The 23,513-nt window shown below is 47.7% G+C and overlaps 4 protein-coding genes across 4 annotated transcripts; 3 read left to right on the top strand and 1 right to left on the bottom strand.

Annotated features, from left to right (window-relative positions):
• The first annotated feature begins 3,300 nt into the window (after nucleotides 1-3,300).
• GGS22DRAFT_81923 (uncharacterized protein) lies at nucleotides 3,301-7,330 on the top strand. The gene has a single exon (XM_047968185.1). The coding sequence runs from the start codon at nucleotides 3,546-3,548 to the stop codon at nucleotides 6,819-6,821; it is 3,276 nt and encodes a 1,091-aa protein (XP_047814517.1). The 5' UTR covers nucleotides 3,301-3,545; the 3' UTR covers nucleotides 6,822-7,330.
• A 151-nt stretch (nucleotides 7,331-7,481) lies between these two features.
• GGS22DRAFT_174513 (P-loop containing nucleoside triphosphate hydrolase protein) lies at nucleotides 7,482-12,617 on the bottom strand. Its single transcript, XM_047963103.1, has 5 exons — nucleotides 10,495-12,617; nucleotides 10,348-10,445; nucleotides 8,289-10,286; nucleotides 8,157-8,232; nucleotides 7,482-8,092 (listed from the first exon to the last, which is right to left on the bottom strand). Exons 1-5 carry the CDS (start codon nucleotides 12,547-12,549, stop codon nucleotides 7,877-7,879), a joined length of 4,443 nt encoding a protein of 1,480 aa, XP_047814516.1. The 5' UTR covers nucleotides 12,550-12,617; the 3' UTR covers nucleotides 7,482-7,876.
• Nucleotides 12,618-13,027: 410 nt separating this feature from the next.
• GGS22DRAFT_174512 (translational activator GCN1) lies at nucleotides 13,028-21,603 on the top strand. Its single transcript, XM_047963102.1, has 4 exons — nucleotides 13,028-13,351; nucleotides 13,433-15,519; nucleotides 15,574-20,823; nucleotides 20,879-21,603. Exons 1-4 carry the CDS (start codon nucleotides 13,213-13,215, stop codon nucleotides 21,431-21,433), a joined length of 8,031 nt encoding a protein of 2,676 aa, XP_047814515.1. The 5' UTR covers nucleotides 13,028-13,212; the 3' UTR covers nucleotides 21,434-21,603.
• Nucleotides 21,604-21,847: 244 nt separating this feature from the next.
• On the top strand, nucleotides 21,848-23,269 carry GGS22DRAFT_174510 (60S ribosomal protein L19). The gene is made up of 4 exons (XM_047963101.1): nucleotides 21,848-21,984; nucleotides 22,222-22,491; nucleotides 22,612-22,762; nucleotides 22,825-23,269. Coding segments are annotated over exons 1-4 (576 nt in total). The 5' UTR covers nucleotides 21,848-21,982; the 3' UTR covers nucleotides 22,978-23,269.
• The last annotated feature ends 244 nt before the right edge of the window (nucleotides 23,270-23,513 follow it).

Raw genomic sequence — 23,513 nt, 5'->3', positions numbered from 1 at the left:
CGCGACTTATGCCCGAAGAATTCATCTGGACACTAATTTTCTGAAGAAGGCCTTGCAGGAATTGTTAAAGTGTTGTGATTGTGATTTCATGCATTTCCGGAATCTTGATTCTCAACATTCTAGGACTCGGAGTTGCCAATAGATACCTATTGCCAATAGAAGTTATCGGAGCACTCCTTATCGATCCTATGATTCAACAGGCAAGCCGCTCATTATCTCTGACAGAAGGCCAGGCATGTGCCTTGCCAAAGAGGCTGGCTGGCTGGCTGGCTGACCTTGGATAACTTAGGTACCTAGGTAGATAGGTACTCATGGGAAATGTGAAATCAGCCCACTTTAAAGCAATGACATATTGGAATCGTATGCAGTGTTACTCAATTGGATGAGGCTATTTAAAACCTTTGAGAATATTTGATAATATGTGAGTATGTAAGTACCTATCTTATCATACATAGCTTCTGATATGTTGCTTTCTGCATAGGTAGTTGGTTATCTTCTGTGTGCCATTCAGCTAAAGGAGGCTCCTAGGGTTTAGTTTGGTTCACTGATGCTACCAGGGGTGCTTCAAATCTCCTCCCGTGGGGTATCTAGGAATACGGAAACGGCTATGCAAAAACGAAACATATCGTATACCTCACTGACCCAGGCCACTCTTTTCACACCATAAATGTTGATATTTATGTAGAATATGCGCATTGAATCCGAGCAAGCCGCCCCGGAAGATGGACTGGCCCATACAAAGTACGAATTCTTCTGTCAAAGTCGATCAGCCACAAATGTTCGTCTTAGTAAGACATCTGCCTAGGTTGGTAGGCTATACGAAGTAGGATATATACGACGAGATTTCCCTAGTAAAGGAATCGTTCATAAATCCCACTAGTTATTGATAGATCATGGAGTGGAATGTTTAGCTGACGTAAGTATTAGTATCAATGCAAGAAGCCTCATAATATGGGTTTCTTCCATCTCAACTCCTTAGATGCAGCTGCTTACCTAGTTGTAAAGCTACGCTGTTACGGTAGATCGGTCGAGGCACGTACCTTTATGCACTTAATTATCTCATGATATTGTCATGGATGAGGTAGATCAGCCATCAATCCAGCCGTGATAGTATCAGCTTTATGTTCCTTTTGGCTTCTTCTCCGCGGATTTGTTCTCAATGTACAGAGTAAGGAGGCAAGGAGAGGATAGGTTGAATGACCCTCCTTTGTCTTACAGCCTCGCATTAGTGAGCTGAAGAGTAGGAGGGAAGATCTTATCCCGATACCGAATCTATTGCCTCGACTGTTGCTATTTGTATCAACTTCCATAAAAAGGCGGGTTTTCTATAATGATGTGATATACCCAAGTAGGTCTAGGTACCTAGTTAGCTAGTAGGATATATCATTACCTAATATTATGATCTTTATCTCCACATTGAAGTACCATAACTTGCATTGACATTTGATATCGAACGACTTCCTGACGCTGCATTTTCATGAAGGAACGGGGAAAATAAAGAAGTATGTACATATGAAAAAAAATAAGGGACCTAAGGGTTTTCGTCGGCAATGTTACGTGACTTGTTGTGTGATAAGTGATAAGTGATACATGATACTTGAATACACGTGGTTTGTAAAATAAACGGGTCTTAGATCCGGACTTGGAGTAATAAATAATACGGTGCTATGGCAATATGGCAGTATGGTAGAAAAATCGTAAGACTTAAAAAGACTCGTAACTTCTTTCTGCAATGCAGCCAAGAAAAAGCCACAAGGGGAGGGGGCACTGTAAGACAAATGACGACATTGGGTGGGTGTCGCATATCCCGCGGCTGTCACGATTGTCAAGGTTGTCACGATGATTCGGGTGGCAGCTGCACCGTTCATCTATTCGGGGATGGCTAACGATGGCCTAGAACCTTCTTTTAGAATCTCGGGTACGACCATGCCCTTCCTTACCATTCTGCCTTCCTTGGCCTTGCTGTCGTGTCACTTCTATTTAGTCTTTTCGCGGTATAGCACTTGACCTAGTACTGTACGCATGGTATGTATTAAGTTCAATACATACTAATAGTACATGTAGTCTTGCGGGACATCTGAAGGCACATTTCAAGCACGTATGTACTACCTACTATGTAGGCGGGTAGGTCAAAGCAACCAGTAGTTTGTTTGCAATGCCGAAAAGGCCGAACACATATATATTCAAGTACCCACATTGACCTTAAACGTTTCCAGAAGACTGATGTATCCTGGTATACCTATGATAACGATTGATGTATATCCATGAGAGGTAGGTACTAAAGGGTACTTAGGGGCGGGAGGGGACAGAGAAATAAGGCGGGCTAGTGGGGGGATCTGCACGGAATTAATAGAATCTAAAGGGTCTTTTGTATTGTAAATATTCAGGTACAGCCGGTAATAAGGTCAGCTTTTAGGTAAGTTCAGGTAAACCGATCTCTGCTAAGAAACTAAGACCAATCAAGGTAGTCACATCTAAGTACTTAAAAGTATCAACCAGGCTGTTCCTACCGCTGCTACCGGTACCTAAGACTAAAAGCCGAAGAATGTGGAGTCACTGACTTTCGAATAATCCTAAGCTCAACTTATTTTTTTATTCTTTTCCATTACTTGCCTAGACTTATCTGACTAAACAAAACAAACATCACCTCCTCCCCATTTTACCAAAATGAAGGCTCCGGGATAGAGGATACGAAGGGGGGAAACAAGAAACGTGAATTACAAAATCGAGAGAAAGAGTGAAAGAGAAGGGGAAGTAAAAGAGAAGAAGAAGAAAAAAACCGCAACACACATCTGGTCATCGGCGATGTTTCAGTGAATCGAAAAAAAAAACCATCCAAAAAAATAAATTAACCCACGGTTTCTCTTTATCCCCAATACCGAGGGACCATTTGTCGATCACAAATTCGAGACCCAGCCCATAGAATCAGTTCGGTCCAGCTAAAATTCTCCGTCGCGTGTTGATCATTTTTCTCGTCTGTTTTTCTATCTCGCAATTCTTTTCCCTTGCCTACTTGGGGCAATCTATTACAGTACATATCGTACATCCAGTACATCCATATTTACATACCTGCGCCTAGGCACGCGCGCATCCCCATACAAACCCGTACAAACCCGTACTGCCAATACAAACGGCTATACTATCTACTTTGGACCTACATAGGTACGGATATTACATACAATACACATACGCACACGTTGATACGTTACGTATTTTCCCTTCGACCCCCAATCCTAGCCGATCGGTATTCCAGATTTGTCCAATCGTAAAGGCTGTACGCAGATCCCCAGTTTCGAACTGAGTCGGTCGCATACCAAGAAGAGGACAGGTTTGTCGTTTGCCTGACGAGAAGCGCATCTTTGAGGAACGAAATTCGCGAATTTCCATCACGACCACGACCACGACCACGATCACGACCACGATCACGACCACGGTCACGGCTCAACTCGACTTGAGATCCTACTGAACGACTTCTTGTCCGGCCGTCCAACTGCCGCGAAACACATGAAGCCAGCCGGGCTTTCTTTGCGCGATACAAGGAAAAAATGGCGAACCCCGTGGGTGAGGATAGTTGGTTAGCTTATGTCGACGAAGAGAGCCGTCACGCCACCGACCTCGAGGCGCGCGTAAAGGTTGTCGAACTCTTCAAGAATGCCGTCTCCTCTGAACCCGCAAGTTTAAAGATCTGGTTGGCCTATTGCGAATGGTTTTGGTCGCTCTTTACCGATTGCCAGTCGAGTGAAGCTGGATGGCCCGAGGAAGAACAGCAGCTAGGTCGCGACCTATTCTCATTCGATGCTGCCTTGAGTCTTTGGAGTGAAGGCTATGATGCTATAAAGTATCGTATTAACGACAGCCATGAATTCTGGAACCGCTGGGTTTCGATCGAACTTGAACAGTTGGCTAGGACTAGAACCCCCGTCGGTGTCAAGCGCATCTCACATCTCTTCCGCGACCGCCTCCAGGTTCCCCATTCTACCTGGGAAAACACGTCGCAGATGTTTTCTAGTTTCCTAAGCACATACAACAACGCCGCTTACGAGTCCGAATTCAAGGAAGTGACTGCCATTGCTCAGGATGCCAAAGTCGCATACGAAATCCGAGAACCGTATGAACTGAGGCTAAATAGGGCTATCAAGTCGGGTGACCAAGAATTGCAGAGGGCTATCATGAAAGAATACCTAGGTTGGGAGATGTCGCAGATCAAGAAGGCAAGGAATCCAGTGCTGACCGTCTCGCTTTGTCTCGGGCTGTTTGCGAGAGTCCTCGGCGGTATACTCGCTTTCGACGACGACGCGTGGAGCGACGCGGCCATTTACTTGTCTGCAATACAGCACCGAGCCAGGACATCACAGGCCCAATTGCCCGTGCCCAATCTGCTGGATTTCTATCAGCGGGCTACCTCTCACTGTCCTTGGTCTGGCCCTCTCTGGTCGCGATATATCCTAACTGCGGAAGAAGCCGGTTGGTCTTTTCATAATGTCGAGGCGATCAAGCACGCTGCTACGAACACGAAGGCCCTTGATAAGAACGGCATGGCTGGTATCTTAGATATGTATACTGCTTGGTGCGGCTTCTTGAAGCGGACCGCCATGGACCCTAACGCTCCCGAGGATGCAGCTGATGTTGCCGAAGTTGGTTTGCTGGCCGCACTTGAGGATGTTGATTTGTGGGGACGACGTCTCTATAAAGACGCATATCGAGGAGATCCTAACTACAGATTACAGCGTATTCTCATCCAATATCTTACAGAAGTAAAGGGCGAAATTGACGAAGCACGAAACCATTGGGACCGTATGGCCAACCAGTCTCTCCTCGCCGACAGCTACGACTTCTGGCTCAATTATTACCTCTGGGAGATGATCATCTACTCCTCCAAACCGAAACCCCGAAGCCCCACTCCAGCAACGCCGGTAGGCAGCACTTCGACAAAGGTCTCACGGGTTCCCGGCGTCGCTACAAGTGTCTTAGAACGTGCCATCGCCCGGGCAACACTCGATTGGCCTGAACGGGTTATGGAGGTCTATCTCCAGCATTGTAATGATTACGAGAGGCCCGAGGTTCTCCATCACGCGCTTGATGTGGTTTACAAAGCTCGACAGGAGGTTGCTAAGCGCCGTGAGCGAGAGAATGCCGAAGCTGCTGCCGCTTACGCCGCCCAGATGCAACAAACACAGACAGCCCCCGACACAACTGCAGAAGATGCCCCGGTGCCTATGTCGCCTTCTGGTTTTAAGAGGAAACGAGAATCTACACCAGGAGATATGTCGCTGGGAGTGAACAAGCGGGTGAAGAGCGTGGAGATTGAAAACTCTAACAATGTCTCCAATGAGCAGCAACTCAAGCGTGATCGAGAAAACACATCTGTCATGGTTACAAACTTGCCGGCGGACGTAACGCAGACGGCTATTCGCAAGTACTTCAGAGAGTATGGACACATTAACAACCTGGATCTTCACAGGGAGACGGATAGTGAATCTAGTTCTGTCCTGATAGAGTTCAGGTCTACGCAAGATGTGAAATCAGCTCTCCTACGAGACCAGAAGTATTTCAGCCAAAACCAGATCAGTGTTAAACCAGGTACCGGCTTAACGCTCTTCGTCTCCAATTACCCCCCTACTGCAGATGAATCATACATCCGTAGCCTGTTCAAGGATTGCGGCGAGGTTTTCAGCGTTCGCTTCCCATCTCTCAAGTTTAATACCCATCGACGCTTTTGCTATGTCTCGTTTAGGGACCAAGACACCGCTTATAAGGCGACGCTACTCGATGGGAAAGTCATAGAAGGCCAGTTTAAGCTGCAATCTAAGTACTCCGATCCTTCACACAAAAAAGACCGCGAGGGTGCTGTTGCGGAAGCACGTGAAGTTCGAGTAAAAAACATCGACTCGTCTGCGGACGAAAATGACCTCCAAGATGTGTTCATCAAGTACGGCAAGGTCACTAATGTGCGAATAGTCAAAAATATAGGCGGAAAGAACATTGGCACTGCTTACGTAGTATTCGAGACGAAAGAGGAAGCAGAGAAAGCCCTCCAACTTGACAAGACCAAGTTCAAGTCTCAGATTCTTTCAGTGGAACTCAGCAAGGAGACGAACTTCAAGCCGTTTGCCACGAACCGAGGTGACCGGATATCTGCGTCCCCTGCTCCTAGTGGGAATAGTGACATAGTGATGGCGGATGGATCTAGTGAATCCAACGGCAACGGCCCAAAGCCAGACCGAAAAGAGATCCAGCAACGCACGATAGCTATCTGGAATGTACCGGACACCGTCAATGATGCACGCGTTCGGGCTGTCGTAAAAAATCATGGCGAGATCGTGAAATTAGTGCTTCGACCTGACCACCAAGGCGCTATAATCGAATTTAAGGATGCCGCGATGGCTGGACGTGCCGCATTGGGGTTGGAAGGATACGAAATCGTATCCGGTCGCAGGATTCACACCGGTAGCGTGGATGAGTTATTTAAGCAGACAAGTGAGAAAAGACAAGACAAAATTGTTACAGGCAAAGGCAAGCCAGCCAACCATAAGGGTGGATCCAAAGAGCCAAGTTTTATGCCACCTACTCAGACTGTTCGGAGACCAGTCCCCGGAGGTCGAGGTGGACCGAAGCGGGGACTCGGCTTCGTTACGTCGAAGAAGGATGGTAGTAAGGAGGACCGCCAAGTCACAGTTTTGAACGGAACGGCTCCCGTCGTAAAAGCTAAGAGCAATGCAGATTTCAAGGCTCTGTTCTTCAAATCCGAGAATGGAGATAATGGTGGTAAGAAGGACGGGAATACTGGTGCCGTCAATAATCAGATGAACGGGCACAATTAGAAGAGAAGGATGGTGGACGTTACATATAAATCTTCCCTCGTATGATGCATACCTACATACATACGATCAAAAGGTGGTCAGGCGATAACGGGAGCATATTTTCGGCGTGGCGGATCGAATAACGATGGTCGATCGAGTTGAAATTTCTTTCTTGATACCCCTGGTATTGGTGTTAATTAATTACGTTTGGAGCGAGAATGGAATAGTGAAGACAGACACGTTTTGGCGAAGTAAAAGAGTAAAATGAGGAGGTGGGTTGGGGGGGAAGGGGGGACATGAGAGGCTTAATGGACAGGTATGACATTCATGGCATCAATCATCATCATCATCATTCATCGGTTTTACGGTTTTTGGTTTCGGTTCGGTTCGGGTTTAAAAGGGTCTGACCATATGACAGAAGTGGAATGAATGGAAAGGGGATTTGCATCATTTGGTCGGCTCGGTGTTTATTGAGGACTTCATTTACCGTTGATCACCACCAAATCGGTTGCTTGTTTTCAGAATGAGGCTGCGTTTGTGCAGAAGCTCGACTATTTAAGATCGAGATCAAAGTTATGAAATGAAAATGATTGAGTAGGTAGTGTTTAATCTGTACACCTATATAGTAGGTACATAGTAAGTCACATAATTGAATTATATTGCGTCTTGCACTTTATTATGCATGGTTTCATCTGCTGATTTGTCTAGTCCATAGTGGCTTCATTACCTGACTGCTCATTATAAATAAAGCAAGCCTACCTACCTACCTAGGTACCTAGTAGGTATCTATGTGCAAGCATATCTGGTTGTCAGCTAGTCAACCGAGCTATGCATCGAGTCAATAATATCAGCTTCCTACTCTATGAATCCTCGCGTAGGGGAAAATAGGGGAAACGGGTGGTTTTGTCCGTCCCGAAGACGGACTTTTTAATCGACCTCCGGCGTCCTGGCAATCCGTGCCAAGAAATGACATGACGATACGATAGAACAGTACCTGTCCATTATCCACATCCCCGCTTACATTTACGTCCACAAGACTTAGGTTTCACTATCCCAACCGCAGCATCTCCACCGTCCTAGGCCTTGTTACCGAAGTCCTGGCTAAAGACACGCTGCCAGGCATCGAGCCACTTCTCCTGCTGTGCTGTGAGTAGCTTGCCGGGCATGCGGAACGAGCGCGTCATGAGGTCGCGCAGGCGCGTCCGGAGTGCCTTGATCACGAGAAGCGTCTTCCAGTCGGGCACGCAGAAGCGTGCGCGATTGCCGTCGAGTACTATGACGCCTGCGTACATCTATTTTGTTTGGTCAGTTTGCTTTAATAAGCAATGTCGAGAAATACGAGAGGTAAACACTTACGTCGATACGTACATCGCCGCATAGCAGGGCGATGGCGAAGTTCTCGACAGCCGTAGTCTCGTGGGCATTAAGGAACCTTTTGTATTTATTAGCTTGGAGGATTATAGATTACACATATTCTTGATGACTTACTGTTTGGACTGCATAATGTGGTAATATGAAAGCCATTTCAGCTCCATACGCCCCTTGTTGACACTTGATGGATGCAAGCTAATGCTCTGGTTGTTGCCGACGTTGCGGAATCCCTTGCCCTCGCGCACTAGGAGCTTCGGGTAGAAACTCCACGAGATCACCGACACTGCGATGGTGTCGTTGTCGCTGTTGACGTTGACACGCTGGGGGAGTTCGTAGAACTGGCGTCTTCGATTGGAGTATCGTAAGCGATTAAGTGTACGGCGCTCCTCGTCTGTAAGCTGTAGGAAACCTGAGTCTGCAAGAGCAACTAATAACTGGCCTTTTAGGTCTTCGATATTGGACAATGTCTGCGAGGATAGAAAATTTCTTTTGCAGTATGTAAAATCGTTATTGGAAGTATGACACACTTTCTTCCAACCAAGGTAAGCGTTATATACGGTTAGTAGATCAGAATCACCTCTCCTGAAAGCTTTACGAGCCTGATCTGCCTGAGTCCGTTGGCCAAACGGTGCCGTAAATGGCGACTTTGAGGATAGAATAGCTGCTACAGTTATAGCCATGTCGAGGCACTTGAAAATTGTGCCTTGAAGAATAAGCTTGCCAAGAAATACGTCAAGAGGCAGTCTTGCCAATTGGTGACCTAAGGGTGTGAGTTCTTCCGTATTCGTAAGAGCTCGTACGTCGACGAGGGCATCAATGGCTCGGCGAATGTTCTTCGCAGACGGTGCATCTAAAGCTTCTCCTAAAGTCTCTTCGATCCCACCAATCTTGCAGATCTTGACGCGGATTGCCAAGTCTTGCAATGAGAGCCGTAGCATCTCAGGTGTCTGCTGATCGCTCATCAGATGATCATGGCGATACTTGGTAAATAGGTGAAAACAAAGGCCCTCCTGAACACGCCCTGCTCGGCCACGCCTTTGTTTGGCATTCGCTTTTGAGATGAAGGTGTCGATTAGACGTGACAGCTGTCTCCTCTCGTCAAACCTCATCTCACGATGTTTGCCGGTATCGATGACGCATGTTACATCTGGAATAGTTATACCTGTCTCTGCAATATTTGTGGCCAATACAATCTTTCTTACCCCTTCCGGTGGTATTAGGAAAGCTCGCTCCTGATCCTCAGTAGCAATAGTGGAATGCAGAGGGAATATCTCCCAGGCGAACTGGAAAAAGGGTTCTCCGAGTAAGGCATCATTTAGGGTTCTGATCTCAGCAATACCCGGAAGGAATACTAAGATCGCCTTGCTGTAGTTCACATAATCCGGATCGGTGGAGATTCGGATAATTAGCTGTACAATGAGCTCAAAATCGATTTGGTATTCGTCGATTTGGGAAATTGTATTCCGAGTTCTAGGAGAGTATTGCTTCAATTCTTTAATAGCGGCAGCACCCGAGCTCGAATCAACAGCATCGGTTTCTGCTGGGTCATCGTCCAAGTCTGTCATCTTTTCTTGACTGAGTTGACTAGGAACGTAGCCGGTAATCTCAAGAGCATCCTCCAGAAATTTATCTTGTACTGGAAACGTCCGGCCGGGGACCGTAAGGACAGGGGCACGTCCTAAGTAGTTGGAGAATCTCTCTGCGTCGACGGTCGCTGACATTAGTATTACCTTGAGATCTTTTCTGCGCAGAAGCAGCTTCTTGAGCACGATAAGTAAGAAATCAGAGTCGATTGAACGTTCGTGAACTTCATCGAGTACAAGATGGGTTATTTCGCGAAGTTCGTTTGAGCCCTCGAGCATTCTCATTACGATACCCGTGGTAGCATAAACAAGCCGTGTTTCTTTCGATGTGTTGGCCTCGAGACGGATGGAATAACCTACGAGGGATCTCGAGGTACCGAGATCGCCTCTTCCCTCACCGAGTTCCTCGCTGACACGACGGGCAAGGGAAATTGCAGAAATACGACGTGGTTCTGTGCAATATATCTTGCACGATCGGCCCATGGATAATTGATGTTCTAACAGAAACGACGGTACCTGTGTGCTCTTGCCGCTGTATCACATAGTTAACAAGGCCAAGACTCTCATTACGGAGTACATCAATTTTAACTTACCATCCCGTCTCTCCGCAGATGATGACGATTTGCTCGTTTTCGACAGCGTGTAGTACCCGATCTCTAAATTGCCACATTGGGAGCTGTGATCGAAATTGCTAGGAAATGTTAGAAAATACTATTAAATGAGACCGAAAAAAAACTAACTAGCATGGCTTGGAACCTCGGTGTACTCGACTTCTCAGCCCATATCCTCTGGTAATATTCTGGTCCCAGTATACTTGTGACCCCTCTTTCCAGGATGGAATCGTCGCCAGTCTCATTGGCGCTACGCTGAGAGCCACGCCCTCTAAAAGCGCCCTGGAGCAGGACGCCATCCTCCAGATCTTGGTCCTGCTTTCGCCGAACCAATGTTCGGAGATCTTTGATCGATATTCGATCCGCTGCGTCGGCCTGATTCTTCTTTTCCTCTAAAAGCTCGGACCAAAACTCCCTCCACACCTGTGGTAACCTCATGAAAACCTTCTCCTCTTTCGTGGATCCGAACACAACAAACAGAGCCAAAGTAGCGACATAGGCTTCAGACTGTCTAGAGTCAGGAGTTGCGATTGAGGTCATCTGGAAAAGAAATTGCTGAGGTGTTATGACGCTGTCGATGAATCGAATATTGGGAACCGGTATGAGCTCCTGGGGCTTAGACCATTGAATGGAGACTAAGTGACGGTGAGAATATGGATTCTCAGACACTAGTTGGTACACTACCTTGACAGAAGAGTCTCTTGATCGACAAGCTTCTTCGAGAGCTCGTACTGGACTAATACCTGTCCATTTACCAAAGTCGCGAATGGTGATTTTTATCCCATTAGCTTCGTTGATGACATTGGTTGTCTTACCTGTTACAGCATCGACCTCTTGGACGGGAAGACTTGCAAAAAGATCGGACAAAGCTTGATCATCGTCGGCATCATCCTGTTGTAGGATCTCTGCAGCAATTCGTTCGGCCTCTTTAGTGACTTCATCATCGTCAGATTGGGCTTCTTGAGCTGCCTCTTCTTTAGCTTGAGCCTCAGCTTTTTTCTTGGCTGCGAATTTCTTCTCTAACTCTATTCGATTGGCCCTCCATGTTTGCTCGGCAGCAATTTTATCAAAAAGTACATCCTGTTCAATCTTCTCGATCTTAGCAAGAAGTTTTGCCTCTTCTAAGTCGTCGCCTGATAGCTCCGAAACAACGTGTTTCGCCCCGTTTGGGGCACGATATTTGGCCGGTTTCCCCCTTTTGCTATCCTGCTGGGGTCGCTGAATTTCGAACAATTTGGCCTTGGTATCAAGATAAGCTGGGATTAAATCATCAGGCTCAATTTCGTCGTGACAAATAATAGCAACTTTCTTCGAAGCAGACGCTTTAAGATTCGTAGACCCATTCTTTGGCTTTTGTAAACTATTAACTTCTAAGAGACGTGGAGTATTGGCACCTGAAGCCAGAGGGCTGTCCACCGGTGTATCAGCCTGTGACTTCGAGGTGCCGCCTCTGTAATCGTAATCACGCAGTTCCTCTCTCGTGCATTCGCGTGCCAGCCAATCCAAGGCTTCTTCTAGACCCCATATGGTTTCCTTGACAGAGCTATTGACACGCGAGGCAATATCGAGGACATACTGTATCACAGCCTTAACCCTATCTTCGGAAAAACCGACACCTGCCAGGGTCTGCTGCAGGGTCCATAACTTAATTACCAAATCTTCTTCTGGAGGTAATTTGCCGTTACTACTCGTGCTATCTCCTGTTAGAGACGATGCGCCATAGCGGCTTTCAGCTTGAATCATATCCATGATATGATCCATGAGCTCTTGAGGTAGCCATTTTCTCGTATTCAACGATTCTGCTTGTCCACGAAGTAGTCGACGATCGGTCTCGAGTCTAGACTTCTGTCGTTGGACATCCCTCTTCACTTTCTGGGCGTGTTTTTCTACCAGGAGCTGTAGCTCTGATTCCTCCAACTGCCTCTCGAATTCCTCTGGACTTAATGTTTGTTTCTGCTGTGATGTAGTGGTTGTAATATCGGAGTTAGGATTGGATGGTGGGGCATTTTTGGGATCGTGAGATGACGAAGTTGGAGGGGCATTGGAATCGAGCTTTCCTCCTTCTGTAGCGGTTGGAACCGGCTCGTTGGGTATTTCAGCTCGCGGTTTCGAGGCGATTGATGTAGTAGCAAATCCCCGAGCCGGATTAGCAGTTGGTTTTGTCTTCTTCTTCTTTGGTGCCATCACGGTTATATGGATAGTAGAGAGTGTGAAGGCAAAAAAAAAAAAACCACCTGAGAGTCTTACTCGTTGCGCAAAGCGATCCAAAGATTTACGATAATAAAAAAAAAGTTGTTACTGGTAAACGATCTCCAAATATTTAGGTGTTACCGTCATCATAGGTGGGGACAGGGCTTAGCGGCTAGGCGGGCGAGGCGGGGTGCACATCGGGTCGCTCTCGATTTGGAAATTACAGGCCGAAAAGGTGCTAAATTGACTCATTCGCCGTCGGAAGTCGTGGCCCTAAACTATTGCTAAACGGGCTCGGGAAACTACCACCTTAGCAGTCTAGCACCAGAATCAGCTGCTGTAGCAGTGTACTTTTAGGTACCATTCATGTGTACTTTAGGCATTTAGGTAGGTAGGTAGGTGCTGTACCTATCCAAACCAACCTTGAACTGAAAATAAATAACCGATAAGATAAGCTATATACATATATGTAACCCCACCGATATTTTCAACCATTTCACCAACCCGACGAAAGAACATTCAGGCACTTCTCACGATCAGGTGACAGGCAGCGAATTTCTATAAACTGTCTTACCTGACCCTGCACTATAGGGGGAAGCGCACACAGTTTCTATTTGACCCCTATCATGTCAAAGGATCTCCCACCCGACTGTCGAAATGACTGAAGCGGTTGCAAACGGCGCCTCTAGAGCAGGTGGTGTTGACTTTGCTTCAGCCAAGGCCGCCCTCTTTTCCTCTTCTACAAAGACCCGAATAGCTCAATTGAGAATCATTGACGAAAAACTAAAGGATAAGAGTGAGACATACTATTCTTTGTAAATCATATCACACTATTATCAGGGTGCTAGATGCTGATATTTTTTGTTTCTCTTTATAGCTATCGATCAGTCTTCAATACCATTATTATTACAATTGCTCTTTGATACGCACCGATTCTACGATGACCGACCATCTAGAAGGGCAGCCGAAGCCTGCCTTGCTTCCATCTTCGTAACTACTAGTGACGCTAAGATTTTGGCGCCGTTTATATCTTCGCTGCGACAGGAAGCTCAGAAGCCTGGAATATCACCCAAGAATGCTTTTGTCCTGGTAGAATGGTGTTCCGTTCTCTTACAGGGACTGGCTGGAAAGCCTCTTTGGGATAAATTTGGACTGGAAATTGTTCACGCGGATTCTGCTGCTCTCGAAAAATGTCTACAGTCAACAACGAGACCAAGTGTTGCGCAGTCGGCTCTGGTGGTAACCCGTCGTGGTTTACGTGCTGCTTTCTGGCGCAAGGGACTTCGAGAAAAATCTATTCAAGATGCGGTACAAGCTCTTACCGCCAAGGGTGCTCAATCAACCGCGAAGAATGCTGTCATGCTCGGTGTAATTGCTGGAGTTTGTTCTCGCCAAACCCAGGCCAAAGACGTTCTGGCTTCTAAGAAGTCGGATTACTTTGCCTTCTTCACCAGAGAGGTCGTAGGGTCCCGCACACCCGTCCCGGCTCATATCGCAACTGGTCTCGGCGACTTTTTCTCGGACTTTGTCACCCTTGAAGACTTGGATAAGGATATTATACCACCAATTGAAAAGGGTCTTTTACGAGCTCCGGAAGTAGTCTTGGATCTAGTAGCGCTGCTGATTCGGGCCCTTTCAAAAACGCTAGACCTTTCCCAGACCTTAAGTGGACGTCTCCTAAAGCCCCTTCTATCGAATGCAAAGTCCAGTAATGCGGCCATCCGTGAAGGCGCGCTAGCTGCTTTTAGGGAGGCAGTAACTCGTAGCCACGACGCGAAGACTACGGACCAGATTGCTGAAGAAGTACTAAATCCCCTCAAATCGGGAAAACTAGCTTCTGCGGACCAGAGAATTATTCATTCTCAGATGTTGGAACACGTGCCGTTATCCACCGCGGTAGCTGCGAAGGTAGCCACTAGTCTCCCCCCTATTGCCGCAAAGGAAGGGAACGAAGGAGCCCTTGGAGCCGAAGTCTCCGTCATCAGTCGAGCTGTCTCCTCTTTACTGAATGATAATACTGATATGCCAAAACCTGTTATTGACGCATTCACTAAAGGTCTCGTGGATAAGAAGATACCTTCACGTAGGCTGTGGATACTCCAAGCTGGAGAGCTGTTCGTCCCATTTGCTAACAAAGACCATGCCGTCCCAGCAAGCGCAGCAAAGCTAGCTGAAGCAATCGCGGGTCCTCTCGCGGACACATGGACTGAGATCGTCAAAAATCCTTCTGCAGCTGCACAGAGCGGTTTAATCATAGGCGCATATGTATTTTCAGCCTTATCTTTACAAGTTCTGTCGAAAATTGACAGTGCTCCTCTGAAAGCAGTTCTTAAGAAAGCAGCCGTATCAAAAGAGTGCCTTGTTGCTGACCCCAAACCATCTTTTCTTCTCAACCATCGGGTATACAGCCGGCTTTCCACAGAGGATGACACTAGATGGTTTCTGCGAGCGCTTACGGCAACATACGATGGCTTATCAAAATCTTCAAAGAATATTCAATCTGTCTGGTTTCAGGCATTTATTTACCTAATATCTTCCGCTAGTGTCCCCTCTCAGATCCGCAAAGAGACTTGCGACGCCGTTTCCAAATTATACGTTCGAGACCCAGACTTCGTTTCAGAAGTTGCTGTTGATGGATTGTGGGGTTGGATTGAGTCTTCGCTTACTGAAGACAAGGATAGCATAGCAGCAAGTGCCAAATTCGAAAATGCTCATATCCATCTAATCCTGAAGTCAATTTGTCTCAATGACGAGGAATTCAAGGAGTTAAGCGCCCAAAAATCCGAGGAGAGCTTAGCGAAGCAGATGTGCTCGCTGTTGGTCATCGCTCGTAACGATCTAATCCCGAGAGCAAATTGGATAGATTTGTGTCTTAGGGTTGGACTCGATCCCGGAAACTTAACTGAAAAGCACAAAGAAGAGTTGATACAGCAAGTAATTGACAAGACTAGTTTCAATCAGAAGGTAAAACGTGAACGTTTGGCCGCTATCTAGATCATTGAGCTAATAAGCTTACAGTCAAACACAATCAAGCTTGCTGCTTGCAATGCGGCGGCAGACCTAGCATTTGTGGCATCAGACGCAATCACTCCAAGAATCATAGACCTCATCCGGACGGATTTAGCAACGGAAGAGCTTAAGGAGGTGGGTCCTGTAGAGGCAGCCATATTCCGGACTCCAGAAGGCACGGCTTTTATCGACGTACTTGCAAAGAAGCAGACGCTTCCAAATAAAAATACGAAAGATTACGACACGCTAAAATGGGAGGAGGAGCTGAGAAGTCAATTAGCACAGAAAAAGGGGCAACAACGAAAGCTTACAGCCGATGAGCAGGCCAAGGTTAACGCTCAATTAAAGAAAGAGTCTGAAATTCGACGGTCAATCCAACAATTAGCATCGCGTCTCACGCGTGGGTTTGGTATCATAAGGAGCCTCGTAAATAGCCCGCCGACGGAGCCTAACCTATGGATTGGACCATCGATCAGCGCTTTGCTAAGTGCTTTGGAGTCTGGTGCAGGTCTCATCACAGGTGATGCTGGCCCTACAGCGTATCTGGCCTGTTCTGATCGTGTTACCCCCCGATTGGGGGCTATTAGACCTTTCATCGGCGTTGCGACTTTACGCGCACTTGAAATCACTTCACTCCCGGATAATCTAACCGAAGAAGGCTTAGAAGAACTCATCACAAGAGTCTTATATCGTCTGCGCTTTGCTAGTGAGCAGCGACCGTTCGACGCTGTATCTGTAATCTACATGCTGTCATTGGTATTTGTGCTCCTACGAACGGGTGGTATCGGAGCCGGGGCCGATGAAAAGGACGCCCAATTAGTATTGGCGATTGAGTTCCTCACATCACATACCCATGTCTGCGCTGATGAAAGTATCCCACGAGCAGACTTGATATCTATCTTGACTGCCTCGATGCAGCAGTACAGCCAACACTACAAGATCATTAAGGACTGCTTTACTGATATGATTCGCTGTGTAGCCCCAAACATAAGCGTGGACGAGATTGCTGTCCTGGCAAAAGGTGCAATAGTCCCGCAGGCTTCGGTTCGCGAAACCGTGCTACAGTCGATTAGTGCCGAGGTAGACATGAGCGATCTCGACTTCTCAGAGGAAATCTGGATCGCTTGCCACGATGATATCTCCGAGAATATCGAACTTGGGCATGACATATGGGAGGAAAGCGGGTTTGAGCTCTCAAAGGAGGTTCCCTTTAAGATGCTTCCTTACCTAGAAAGCAAAGACGCTCAACTCAGGAGAGCTGCTGCGCGGTCTCTCGCCGAAGCATGCAAAGAGTTCCCATCGACAATTGAGGCCATATTGACAAGACTCCGAGCCTCGTACGTCGAGTTTGCTAAGCCTCGAGTTCCTCAGCTAGACGAGTATGGGATGCCTAGGAAGACAGATCTATCGGACCCCTGGGAGGCGCGGCATGGTATCGGCGCTGCTTTTAGAGAGCTTGCTGCATACTTGCAGAAATCACAGATCGATGACTTCTTCAACTTCCATATTGAAGGTGGCCCTCTTAGCGACAAGAACGACACAGTACGTAGCGAGATGCTCGAAGCGGCACTCGTAGCTATTGACCTTCATGGTAGAGCTCTGGTAGACAAACTGATGAAGACATTTGAACGTACTCTTGGAGCTCCTGATAAGGGTTCAGAGGCGGCGGACCGTGTAAATGAGGCTGTTATCGTCATGTATGGTGCCCTGGCAAGACATCTGAAGCCTGGAGATGCAAAGATCCCGGTTGTATTGGAAAGGCTACTTGCTACCTTGAGCACGCCGTCGGAAGCTGTTCAATACGCGGTGGCGGAGTGTTTGCCGCCCTTGGTGCGGACCTGCGGCGACAAGTCCTCTAAATATTTCGATCAGCTGATCGATATTCTCCTGAATTCTAAGAAATATGCTGAAAAAAGAGGAGCCGCATATGGTTTGGCTGGCTTGGTCCAGGGAAGAGGCATCTCGGTGTTACGAGAGTATCGTATACTCATCACACTCAAGAGTGCTACCGAGAACCGTAAGGAGCCTCAACAGCGCGAGGGAGCATTCCTTGCATTTGAACTCCTTGCTTCGATACTTGGCCGCGTATTTGAACCCTATGTCATCCAGATCGTACCTCAGCTTTTAGCCGGCTTTGGCGATAGCAATGCAGACGTGAGGGATGCATGTTTAGCAGCGGCCAAGGCATGTTTCGCAAAGCTTAGCTCGTATGGTGTTAAGCAAATTCTCCCTACTCTCCTCAATGGCCTTGACGACGACCAGTGGCGTAGCAAACGTGGCGCCTGCGATCTTTTAGGTGCTATGGCGTACTTGGATCCGCAACAGCTAGCACAGAGCTTGCCTGATATCATTCCACCGCTTACCGGCGTCTTGAACGATAGTCATAAAGAAGTTAGATCCGCAGCGAACAAGAGCCTGAAGCGTTTTGGTGAAGTCATCGAGAACCCGGAGGTAAAGAGCCTGGTCGACATCCTACTCAAGGCCCTAAGCGACCCGACAAAATACACAGACGATGCCTTGGATTCGCTCATCAAGGTGCAATTTGTTCATTACCTCGATGCTCCTTCGCTAGCCCTCGTCACAAGGATCCTTCAGCGTGGCTTGGGGGACCGATCCAACACGAAGCGCAAGGCATCTCAAGTCATTGGAAGTCTTGCTCATCTGACGGAGCGGAAAGACTTGATCGCTCACTTGCCAGTACTTGTATCCGGACTAAAAATGGCAGCTGTCGACCCTGTTCCTACAACCCGTGCGACCGCTTCCCGTGCTCTGGGATCGCTGGTGGAGAAGCTCGGCGAGGATGCTTTACCAGATCTTATCCCCGGACTCATGCAGACCCTCAAGTCGGAGACGGGCGCTGGAGACCGTCTTGGCTCCGCGCAGGCTCTCAGCGAGGTCTTGGCCGGGTTGGGTACGACAAGACTGGAGGAAACACTACCTACGATATTGCAGAACGTGGAATCATCCAAACCCGCCGTCAGAGAAGGTTTCATGTCTCTATTCATCTTCTTGCCAGTATGTTTCGGTAATAGTTTTGCCAACTATCTGAGCAAAATCATTCCCCCAATTCTTGCCGGCCTTGCAGATGATATCGAATCGATTCGCGAGACCGCCCTACGAGCTGGTCGACTTCTAGTTAAAAACTTTGCTGCTAGAGCTGTGGATCTCCTCCTACCAGAGCTAGAACGTGGCCTCGCAGATGATAGCTACAGAATTCGGTTGAGCTCCGTTGAACTTGTCGGCGATCTTCTATTCAACCTCACTGGTATTACCGGGAAAGCTGATGCAGAAGACGAAGAAGAGAGTGCAAAGGAGGCAGGTGCATCTCTTCGCGAAGTGCTTGGCGAAGAGAAGCGCAACAAGGTCCTCTCTGCCTTGTATATCTGTCGCTGCGATACGGCTAGTGCCGTTCGCGCAGCTGCAGTTAGCGTATGGAAGGCCTTGGTCGCTACACCAAGAACTTTGAAGGAACTTACTCCTACCCTCACACAACTCATCATCCGCCGTCTGGGTAGTTCGAACATGGAACACAAGGTTATTGCCAGTAACGCCTTAGGAGAGCTTATAAGGAAGGCTGGAGATGGTGTCTTGTCGAGCCTGCTTCCAACGCTAGAGGAAGGCCTCCAAACTTCGACCGATACAGACGCCAGGCAAGGAATATGTCTTGCTTTGAAGGAGCTCATTGCATCCGCCTCTGAAGAGGCTCTCGAAGATCACGAGAAAACCCTAATCTCCGTCGTGCGAACTGCCCTCACGGATTCCGATGAGGACGTCAGAGAAGCTGCTGCCGAAGCGTTTGACTTGCTACAGCAGATTATCGGCAAGCGCGCCGTCGATCAAGTGCTTCCATTCCTCCTTAACCTGCTACGCTCCGAGGAAGACGCCGACAACGCTCTTTCTGCCCTACTTACGCTACTCACCGAGACTACTAGGTCTAACATTATCCTACCTAACCTTATCCCAACCTTGATAGCTCCTCCAATCTCAGCCTTTAACGCCAAGGCCCTGGCATCGCTGGCGCGGGTGGCGGGTCCTGCTATGAACAGGCGTCTACCTAACATCGTCAATTCTCTCATGGATAACATCGTGAATACTAAAGACGAGGAACTCCGCACTGATCTGGAAGACTCGTTCGACACGGTTATTTTGTCGATAGACGAATATGATGGACTCAACACCATTATGAATGTTCTATTGCAACTCGTTAAGCATGATGATCACAACAAGCGCGCCGTAACAGCATCCCGACTTTCCAACTTCTTCGCCAATGCTTCTGTGGACTATTCGCGCTATAACCAGGACATAATACGTGCTCTCCTGATCTCGTTCGACGACCGTGACAAGGAGGTGGTGAAGGCAGCGTGGACGGCACTCAGCGAGTTCACTAAAAAGCTCAAGAAAGAAGAGATGGAAGCCCTCGTACAATCTACCCGGCAAACACTATTACAAGTCGGCGTCGCTGGTTCAAATCTCCCAGGTTTCGAGTTGCCGAAGGGTATCAACGCTATCCTACCCATCTTCCTACAGGGTCTCATGAATGGAACGGCGGAGCAACGTACGAGCGCCGCACTTGCTATATCTGATATTGTTGACAGGACGAGTGAAGCTTCTCTGAAGCCTTTCGTCACGCAAATCACCGGACCTCTTATTCGTGTCGTGTCGGAAAGGTCTACTGATGTCAAGGCAGCAATCCTACTAACTCTCAACAATCTACTTGAGAAGATGCCAACTGCTCTTAAACCGTTCCTGCCTCAACTCCAGCGGACATTTGCGAGAGCGCTAGCAGATACTACCAGCGACCTATTACGATCACGGGCTGCTAAGGCGCTAGGTACTCTAATCAAGTTTACACCTCGTGTTGACCCATTGATATCAGAACTCGTCACCGGCTCGAAGACGTCGGACCCAGGCGTCAAGACTGCGATGCTTAAAGCACTATACGAGGTCATCAGCAAGGCCGGATCTAACATGGGCGAGGGTTCGCGAGCGGCCGTGTTAGGGTTAATCGATATGGATACCGACACGACAGACTCGGCGATGACTGTCACCAATGCTAAATTACTTGGCGCACTCATTAAGAACGTTCCGCCCGAGGCAGCACATGGCTTGTTAAAGAACCGCGTAGCCACGAATCACTTCACCAACGCATCTGTACTCGCGCTCAATGCCGTTTTCGTGGAATCGCCGCAGACTTTGTTAGAGAGCTCACTAGCAGAAGACTTGCCCGATTTACTCTGTCAGGGCATGTCAAACAAAAACGTACGTTCAATCACTTACCATGCAACGTCATCCATCGCTAACTTTTAACGCGCAGCTGTTCGTGGCAGACAACAGTATTCTAGCAGCCGGCAAGTATCTCCTAACAGATTCGCCAAAATCATTCGAATCAAGCAAGCCGATATTCTCGACGCTAGCGACAATAATAGGCCCTGGCAATCCATCCGATTCTCGCCGTCTTGCTCTTGTGATAGTGCGCACAGTATCGCGTGCGAATCTCGAGATGGTCCGACCTCATCTCCCATTACTGGCATCGCCGGTGTTCGCATCAGTGCGGGATCCCGTCATCCCTGTAAAACTAGCGGCCGAGGCAGCATTCATAGAACTGTTCAGCGTCGTGGATGAGGAGACTAAAGTTTTCGAGAAGTACATGGCCGGGGCAGGGGCCGACCTCCCAGCAAACACTAAACGCAGCATGCAAGATTACTTTAAGAGAGTGGCCGTCAGACTAGGCAACCAGGCAAGAGAAAGAAGAGATGCAGAGGGTGGGCAAGGTGGACTAGGCCTAAGCAATGATGAGGTTGAGGATGAAAAGGAGATATGGAGTGTAGGTTCTGTGGAAATTGGGGACGGCGTCTTTTCGCAGGATTAAGTCTCCCGGATCTCGAGATTTGTACAGAGTACAGGGAGATGAGCTATGGACATGATGTGCATGATGTGCATTACCCAGGTATGAAGGGCTCTTTAGCATGGTAGGTACCTAGGTAGATAAAATTTTTGATGATATTTTCGAGCAAGATGCTGAGTTTCCCCTATGTGGTGACAATATGTAGGTAGTACTACCTAGGTAGGTACCGTATGTACCTAAGGCAGAATGTAGAAATCTTACTAGGTATTATTTAATTGATGCATGTGGAGCGGATCATGTCCCGCTCACCTTACACCGAAGATACTACCTAGGTATATGTACAATACAAGATATGTGATAAGGTCATGTGACTACTGCCCTCTCGCTTATCTGGGCAAATTGGGTCAATGCAGTCCACAAAACTCTTTTTTTTGTAAGGACCTACCCATTTCTCAATCACGAAATTCTAGTTGTGCAAAGATCTGAGAGGGGGCTCAATTCTAACTTCAACCCTTTCACAATCTTACTAACCTCACAGCAAATTTTCGACCATCACCGGCAACCACATTCAAGATGTAAGTAAACGAGATCGCCTATTCAATTAGAAATGATGTAACATTTATTCCGATGCCATTCGATATTCCCGTTCGATTATTCTGATTGACCGTTGAATCCGTTTTGCGCGAGCTTCAACGGTCGGTTGGTAGCGTCATCGATAATCACCCGCCACCAATTCACCAATTCACCAATACACCTATACCACCACCGCCACAAACCATAAACGAAGCATCGAGCTAATGAATTTTCTTCAGGGTCAATCTTCGCACTCAGAAGCGCCTCGCTGCGTCCGTCATTGGATGCGGTAAGCGCAAGATCTGGCTCGACCCCAACGAGGTTAACGAGATCTCCAACGCCAACTCCCGCCAGACCATCCGAAAACTCGTTAGCGATGGCCTCATTATTCGCAAGCCTGTCACCATGCACTCTCGATCCCGCGCCCGTGAACTAAACCTCTCCCGACGGGATGGTCGACACCGAGGTTTCGGTAAGCGAAAGGGTACCGCCGATGCTCGTATGCCTGAGTATGTTTTAATCCACTACCACCACCCTACCGTTTCGAATGCGCTGGGCTATATAAATGGCGATGGCGATGGCGATGGCGGGATAGTGTTGTAGAATTAATGGCTAACCTAACGGGATAGACAAGTTCTATGGATGCGACGTCTCCGAGTTCTCCGACGTCTCCTGGTCAAGTACCGTGCTAGCGGCAAGATCGACAAGCACCTTTACCACGAGCTGTACCACTCTAGCAAGGGTAACACCTTCAAGCACAAGCGCGCCCTCGTCGAGCACGTACGTTTACTCGTCCTATCCCATATCTCTCGGAACCATTTCTCTAACATAAATCACTACAGATCCACCGTGCCAAGGCTGAGAAGGCCCGCGAGCGTGCTCTCCAGGAAGAGATGGACGCCAAGAGACAGAAGAACAAGGCTGCCCGTGAGCGCAAGTTGGAGAGACAGGCGGCGAAGCGAAATGCGCTGGCAGGTGAAGAGGAAGAGGCGTAAATCACGGACTATGGGATGCGATGAAATATGCACACGATCAAGCTACATAGAAGAGCTAGGAGTGTGGTCATATGAATTAGTGGAATCTGAGACGGCTGCATTCGGCGTATATGGTTGGGTCTCTATTTCCTTGCGCCCATCGGTCGTAATGCTTCCACCGCCGGGCTTTGCATGTATGGCACTGAAAACGGAATCAATGATCTTTGACGCCTGAATTTTTTTTTTTTTTTTAAAAAAAAACCCTCCTGGCTATATGAACTTGATGAATTTAGGGACGGTGACATGAGTACTTTGTAGGTTCGCGATACCTTTCGCTTGTCAGTTAAAGGTTCACGTAGAGTATAAAGATGAACAAGCCTCCCAAAATATTGAAACGTTTTCATGTAAAATGGCCTCTCAAGTCGTTATAGATCACGACTTAGTCTATCTCAAAATATCAGAAGCTGAAGCGTCTAAATATGGCTTAACACAAACTAGAGTCAAAACATAGGTACTAAATCATCTATATGTGCTCCGGATATTGAGATGTTCCCATT

Source organism: Annulohypoxylon maeteangense, assembly GCF_022496945.1.
Source record: "Annulohypoxylon maeteangense strain CBS 123835 unplaced genomic scaffold GGS22scaffold_24, whole genome shotgun sequence".
Taxonomy (NCBI): domain Eukaryota; kingdom Fungi; phylum Ascomycota; class Sordariomycetes; order Xylariales; family Hypoxylaceae; genus Annulohypoxylon; species Annulohypoxylon maeteangense.
The sequence above is the reverse complement of the archived record's forward strand: the minus strand, read 5'-3'. Positions and strand labels throughout refer to the sequence as shown.

Coding starts and splice junctions, on each gene's coding strand:
- GGS22DRAFT_174510 (XM_047963101.1), top strand. Junction 22,492..22,611: donor GCCGATGCTCGTATGCCTGA/GTATGTTTTAAT, acceptor CTAACGGGATAG/ACAAGTTCTATGGATGCGAC. Junction 22,763..22,824: donor AGCGCGCCCTCGTCGAGCAC/GTACGTTTACTC, acceptor AAATCACTACAG/ATCCACCGTGCCAAGGCTGA.
- GGS22DRAFT_81923 (XM_047968185.1), top strand. CDS start 3,546: ATGGCGAACCCCGTGGGTGAGGATAGTTGGTTAGCTTATGTCGACGAA.
- GGS22DRAFT_174513 (XM_047963103.1), bottom strand. CDS start 12,549: ATGGCACCAAAGAAGAAGAAGACAAAACCAACTGCTAATCCGGCTCGG. Junction 10,446..10,494: donor CGAGGTTCCAAGCCATGCTA/GTTAGTTTTTTT, acceptor AACATTTCCTAG/CAATTTCGATCACAGCTCCC. Junction 8,093..8,156: donor GCGGCGATGTACGTATCGAC/GTAAGTGTTTAC, acceptor CAAACAAAATAG/ATGTACGCAGGCGTCATAGT.
- GGS22DRAFT_174512 (XM_047963102.1), top strand. CDS start 13,213: ATGACTGAAGCGGTTGCAAACGGCGCCTCTAGAGCAGGTGGTGTTGAC. Junction 13,352..13,432: donor CGAAAAACTAAAGGATAAGA/GTGAGACATACT, acceptor TTCTCTTTATAG/CTATCGATCAGTCTTCAATA. Junction 15,520..15,573: donor AGACTAGTTTCAATCAGAAG/GTAAAACGTGAA, acceptor ATAAGCTTACAG/TCAAACACAATCAAGCTTGC.